This window comes from Gobius niger, assembly GCF_951799975.1.
Source record: "Gobius niger genome assembly, chromosome: 7".
In the NCBI taxonomy this organism is placed as follows: domain Eukaryota; kingdom Metazoa; phylum Chordata; class Actinopteri; order Gobiiformes; family Gobiidae; genus Gobius; species Gobius niger.
Genome location: NC_136858.1, coordinates 12706444 through 12713422, shown reverse-complemented (window position 1 = coordinate 12713422; position 6979 = coordinate 12706444). Strand labels below are relative to the sequence as shown.

Genomic DNA, 6979 nt, shown 5'->3' with positions numbered 1-6979 from the left:
TAGTAGCCAAAGTAAAACACATGACAAATTCAGCCCTGCCTTGTTTGTTTGTGAGTTACCAAGGCAACCGACAACCCACAATGCATGAGCCGGCTCTGGTGACCGTTCTGTACGGGCCGTACGAGTCCTGCGGGCTGGTGGAGCACAGGACCTACCGCCTGCAGGGCCTCCAGGGTAAGATGACCATGTTTAGAAAGAATTTCAGATGAATTCTTGTGTCAGCTGATGTGTGTGTGTAGCTGCACTGACAGTGCGCGGACACCGGTGTGTGCTGACAGAGACGTGCGACTGGAACCGCGTGGAGCTGCTGGTGCGCGGCAGGATCGTCTTTAGCTGCGACATCAGGCACCTCCAGTTTGGTCAGTGACAGCCTACGACTTAGACTATGCACAAACACAGAGACACCTTTCAAGGATTAAACTCACTATAAGTTACTGTTACTGTTTGAACACACAGGCCTTTACATTTACATTTTCAACGTTATGGTTGCTCAGCCTCTTTAATCTCTTTTAACCATTTGTTATTAAATCCAGTGGTGGCCAAAGTACAGGGCGGGCCGTGGGAACTTCCTCTTATGAAAGTGAAATTTTAAAAACTCTTTATTCATGCTTTTTGCCTGTCAAAAACCTTGGACCTCCATTGTCAATACATTGATTCAGACGGTTTTTGGTCCACTCTTTCAAGGATGTCGACCGGTATATTGGTAATTTCAGGTCAGATGTTATTCTGTAGTTCTTTCAAGGTCTGTGGACGATCAGTAAAAAACAGAGATTTGCAATAACCCCGCAAGAAATAATCACAGAGGCAATCAGGCAAGCACGCAGGCCAGTTTACGTCCCCTCTCAGGGAGATCGGTCGCCCGGGGAAGGCTTCTCTCAAAAGGATCCCTTGAAATCCTGGCAGTGTGGGCAGTGGTGGCCACACATTGTCCAGTTCCATCTCTACAAGAGCAAGAAAAACAAAACCTCTTGGAGCCCTGAAGGCATCCACCCATTATCCCGTCCAGCCCCTTCCATTGTCCCCTCATTCACCCCACTGTGACCCGTTTTAACATCACCACAGGCTTTTCAAGTTCCCACTCCCCTCCCTGCACTTGATTTCAATACTTTAGCAAAAGTACAACCACTACTCGTCAAATATTACTCTAATACAAGTAAAAGCTGCACTGTCAAATCATTACTGAAGCAAAAAGTACAGAAGTATTTGTCACTGCGCAGCGCCTCCTGCTGTTTTGGGGTCTGTATTTTAAGGATTTTAAAGTGAGAGAAACACATGGCCACATTTACTTTTTACTTTGGAGTCTATTCATCATTCAAATGTAGTGGAGTAAACGTAATAAGCTCTCGACAAAAATACTACTCAAGTGTAGTTACTGATGAAATCCTGCTGTGGTGTCTTTCTTCAGGAGGAGATGGTAAACTGGACCCTCTCTGCACAGAAGCTGTTCTGGCTGTGGACGGTGCTCACTAATGAGACATGTGCCAACTCACGCTCAGACAAATAAAATTCTACTTTTGCACATCAACACACTTTGCTTTACTGAATACTATAGGCAAGATTTTTATTTTGTCCTTTATTTGTCGTCATGTCTATTCCCGACACTATATTTTCGTATGAACCAATTTACAAGTAAAATTACGCAAATAGTTTAATCCCATGCAGGTTTAACTTGAAAAGACGACTACACATATCTACAAACATGAGCCTTTTTTAAACCAGGCAGCGAGTATTTCTGAACGGGGGATTACAGCGAGGAGATACCCTCACCGTGACACCCGGGTCCGAACCAGCCTGTCTTTCTGCCTGCCCGTCCTCAGCTGCAAACATGGCTGCCAGTCGCCGTGCCAGCTGGCATCCGTCTCCTGGTGAAGCGAGGTGTGACAGTAAATACCGGTCCCTGCCGTAGCTCCACCACAGAAGTAAACAACGCAGCCCATAAAACTAGTCATGTGTTGAAATTCAGGAGGAGCCGTCGTCGTACCCCAGATTTGTCATTCAGATGCTGTTTTTGCATCAGAATAGGGCTAGAACAGAAAAATAGCTTACCACTGCTTGGTTGTACTTTACTCTCTTACCCCCCACCTGAACCGAGTCTTTGTGCTCGAGTACACAGTTGCCTTGTGTACGAAATGCGCAGTGTAAATAAAGTTGCCTTGCCTTCGCCAGTTTGGCTTTACCCAAATCTAAAAGCTTCTTGAAAAAAAGCATCAAAACAGCAACGAAAACAAGGATGAACGAGGATGAAATATGACCAAAAAGTGACCGAAAAAAAGAAGAAACAAAAGTACAATAAACAAGCGACAAAAACAAAATTAAAAAGTGCTGAACAAGCGACAAAGACGTGGTGGAAAAGCAACTGGGACAGCATCAGCTCGTCTCCATGGAGATGATCCTGCATGGATTTGACGACAGTAGCCAAACACGAGGTGGTCAATACATTCCCTATTCCCTAAAGTGCACTATATAGATACAGACGGCATCTCTGGAATCGCCCTTATATGGTCATGTTTGGAAACGGTTAAGGGGGAAAACAATTTGGAGAAAAATCGAAACTTTCTCTAATTATTTAAAAACTACTTTAACAAATTCTGAATTAGGAGTATAGTTTTCTACTAAATAAAGATACAAAGACGTGGGGTGGGGCAAAGTGGTTCAACAGCCCATAAATACGTAAATAACGGAGAATGCTAACAGGATGCTTTAAGCTAGCATTGTGTAAAATGCTAGCGGCTAACTAGCGCTACCCACGACTACCGATTTTTCACTTCTATTGAATAATCTGCAGTGAGAAAATATCCATCTGGACCCAATTTACACTTGACTTTATTTGTATGTGATAAATGCGTTAATATTTCACCAGAAAATGGCTAAAAACAGTGGAAAATTGTGTTTCCCACAAGATTCTATTTTCCCCTTCGGTGAAGCCACGCCCCTTTCTATGATGCAATGCTGTCTGTATCTATTGTGGTCTTTCCATTTTGTAGTGGTGTCCGAATGTCCAGGGAGAAAAAACTAGTGCACTCAAACTTTCCCACAATGCATTTGGAAAAGCAGTGAGTGCCAATGATCACTAGGCGGGTCAATATAAGCCACAATGGCCACAATCGCCAGAGTTGTCAAGCCCTGGTCATAAAGATGAAGGGATATTTTTAAAAAGAACAAATCACAATTATTCGGTAAGCATGGTCACCAGCTGAGTGTATTATATAGTCATTCTGTCTCTAGAATCAGAGACATTCAGCTCTTCAGCAGAGGTATTTGCACCAAGGATTTCAGCATAATACAATTCCTATCTCTATCATAACTCTGTCAAAACTCTATCATAACTCTTGGGGGCATTCTTTGTGCATTCCAAGGCATCAATTTTAATTTCTGGATATTTGGGAGCCGAGCCAGAACGGATTGAAGAGCTTCCATTTCTTTCGTATCCGCCGCCATGGCCAAACTACAACCAGCAAATGCGGCACAAATGCTTGACGTCACCTACAAGCCCCGCCTCCCCCGCTCGCTGAATGGTAGGTTGAAAATCAACCGATGTAACGCAGCCACTAAGATCAGACCCAGACGTACACCGGAGTTTACGGATGGCTAAGGCCAGGCTAGTGTTGATGGTAAGAGGATCAGACACTTTCACTATGTTTACACACTGTTAAAAGTCGTATGCCCATTTTCTTATTGTAACGTAAGAGTGTAGTTTGTCTTCACATGACAATGATCGTTTTAAATGTTTAACGTATGTCAGTAAGTTCAAAGGTGAAAAACTCTTTGAGGTGTGTTGGGGTAACGTTTAACATGAACTTGACTTAGTTTGGTAAGTTTTAGAAAGAGACCGGATCTTGTAAACCCACAACCATATTACTGCGCCACACATATAGTGCTAGAAAATAATATAAAATAATATTCAGCTTTTTTGAGAGTGAATACTTATTTTTAATAATAACTCTTACTGTAACAGCTTAAGAAATGTTGTTGGTAAAAATCAATCTAGACAAAACTGGCGGAAGAAAACGATCCACATCAGTCCGTCCTGCGGTACATTTCAACAGTTTTGTTTTCAAATGAAGTGGACGTTTCTTCACTGAGGATCGCGCTAAAGTAAGGAAACAATCTTTCACTTGTGTTTTATCCAAATATAATATATGTTCAATATCACCCTAAGCCATGTCTTGCCCATATATATACATATGGATATATATTTTTGTAAAGTAAGCCATGCGGTGCTAAAGCTAGCTTCAAAAGGGGTGGGCTATTTGAAGAAAGTTGTCTTAGAGTGGGGTTTTTAATTTGCTCTAAAAGCTTCTTTGTGGTAATATTTTCTTGTGTAACACAGCAGGCGAAGTCCAGGCCAGTCTCCCAGAAAGGAGAGAGACAAGGAAGAGGGGAGCTACTGGGCTAGCCATGCCACAGGTTTCATCTGAGTTCGTGTCTGTGCAAAGGTAAACTAGTACTAAGGCTGTCATGTAACTGTTTAGCAAGTACTTTAACCGCTCAAGCAATGACTTTGCTGCCGATCATTTCCGCATTACGTTATTATTTGTGTTGTACAACGCTGCGCGCCACTTTTCTCTGCTTAGTGGAGCGGCAGTGCTAAGATAAGCTAGCAGGGGTGCTAAGCTAAGCTAGCGCAGTTCAAGCCCAAGAACAGGTCACTGCAAGTGTATCTGGCCGCAGACCCGTCTCGGTCACTGGGCTGGTAAAGCCCCGTGCTCCGTACGGAGGTTTGAACGTGACTATTCTGAACATAACTTAAAGTACAGATAATCTGCAAACACATAGACACAAACAACTGACTCACAGATAGACAGTCACCCTCAGCACAGAGGAGCAAGACTGGGATAAAAGGAGATAAAAGGTCTAGACTTCTTCTCTTTCTCTGAAGTCACCAGCTGGTTTTACTTCTTTGTAACTGGAACAATGGCAGTAAAAGCCTTTTCTTCGAGACAACTTATATCTCCAGTGTCTGCTTTGGCCATGTACAAATAACTGTTCTCGCGTGATACAAAAGAACCAGATCCTAACAAACCCTAGAACACTATCGCTCAAACTCTGTTCTTTGACAGAGTAATATGGACATTCAGGAAGAAAGTCTTATATAAATCTATTAACACATCTGAAGGAATGAAATCTTGAATCTTTTAACTATACTGATGAAATCAAAGCACAATAACAGGTAGAAACCCAAACTTTAAATGCAAATGTGAATATTTATTCAAAATTTGAGGTCACACACACACTTAAGCATCAACATTATTAAGGTTTAATGTATAACAGGTCTTAAATGGGGTGAATGACAATTACAGTAGTGGATGGAGTATCTTTGTTACATTGGTCTAATTATCTTTAATACGGTTTGGCCTGATCGATTTACAAAGGGTTTTCAAAAGTAATGTAATAAAAATGGTCAAAGGTAGCCTGGTCTTACCTCATGCTCATTTCATACAGAGGGTCTGGATCTTCACAATTGAGCTCCATTTTCAGGTGGGAGGGGTGAACTCCTTTTATAGTTTGAGACGATTGGATCTGATTTCACGTAGGCGATGTAATGCGCCCGAGTGAGTGAAGAGAGCGATCAAATGCTACTTCTACAAGCCCCGCCCTCCCCTGCTCGCTGATTGGTAGGTTGAAAATCAACCGATGTAACGCGGCCACTGAGATCAGACCCACACGAAACATGTAGGGACATAATCATCGGCCGGAGTTACGGATGGCGATGGCGAGGTCAAAGGGGACATTGGTCAGAGCTGGAGTAGCCTGCGCTCAACACCAAGCCGACAGACACCGCAGGATGGAGGCGATCTTTCACCTGGAGGCCATGGAGGTGGACAGCACTTGTTTTGGAGAACGGGTTTGGCACCGTGGTGGTCAGCCTGGTGGCGCCCGAGAGGAGCCAGGTGCGCCTGGTTTGACCACTTCTCTCCTTGTGTGGGTCCCCAGAGGCTCTCCAGTATACTCGCTCAGGCCCAGCGCGGGTACTCTCGTGGAGCCGCGCTGAGCTGCTCTTTAGAGCTACTGCGGCCGGCGCTTGGTCGAGCCCGTCCAGGGCTTTATTATGTTGCAAAAAGTGCTTTTAACAATTGTGATCAAAAAACAGTTTCCCCTCCCACTAAAACGGATGGAATTAGCCCAAGGCTGCAATCCAGTGTGGCATGTTTACATGCACGAGACCTATGTATGTTAATTAACACGCACTGTCCCGACCAAATAAAACAATAAATAAATTAATTACAAAATTAAAGACACAATTAAATTTGTAAAGCAATTTTTTTTTCCAGGATTTGCTCCAAATGGTAAATTGTCGACTTAAAAGGAGCGTATACGATTATACTGAGCTCAAAAATGTATATATTTTTAAAGAAAAATAAATGAGAAACACAAGGTTTGAAATGGAGGGCGAGTGTGACCACGAGGATGGTCACCACAACAAAGAGAAGTTTTATAAGAGAGCGAGATCAGGCCGTACCTCTAATTTTGAAGGCAATATTGATACTCCATCAATTACTGATAAATATTCAACAAAGAGTCAAACATTTGTGTGACACACATAGTGAGGCAGTTAATATGTACATTAGTCACATTGTCAGTAAAGAGTCTTTGGTCTCGTCCAGAGGGTCCATGGCCAGCAGCAGCTTCAGACCTGTTTCATGAGTGTCATAAAAGAAACAAATTGTTGAAATCTGTTTCTTTCTTTGTGATAGGACAGTCTTTGCATGGAAATCCACTGTCTGTGGGGGGAACTTTGTCTGACCTCAAACACAAGGCCAAGATGTTGGTTTCAATCCTGAATCCAGAGGAGTGTGGCTTTCAGCAGGATGTTAAAAGGAAGTTTCATCTTTGTGAATGAGTTTTAACATTAGTATCAGTTCCTGTTTTTACTTTTAGCGGGTTCCTCGCCATCCCAGTGGGGGTCTTGCTTCTGGCAAAAGGAGAAACAAAGGAGTGCCAGTCTGGAGAGGATGGAAGTCATCCATCTTGTTGATTA

General features: G+C 43.0%; 1 protein-coding gene across 2 annotated transcripts; it reads left to right on the top strand.

The window, feature by feature from the left end:
- The first annotated feature begins 12 nt into the window (after nt 1-12).
- On the top strand, nt 13-1527 carry cUnh10orf53 (chromosome Un C10orf53 homolog). Of its 2 annotated transcripts, none has more exons than XM_079560257.1 (3): nt 13-174; nt 279-359; nt 1406-1527. In XM_079560257.1, exons 1-3 carry the CDS (start codon nt 21-23, stop codon nt 1468-1470), a joined length of 300 nt encoding a protein of 99 aa, XP_079416383.1. In that variant the 5' UTR covers nt 13-20; the 3' UTR covers nt 1471-1527. The 2 variants fall into 2 exon arrangements, with proteins under 2 accessions (XP_079416383.1, XP_079416382.1); XM_079560256.1 differs by having other exon boundaries at nt 240-359.
- The last annotated feature ends 5452 nt before the right edge of the window (nt 1528-6979 follow it).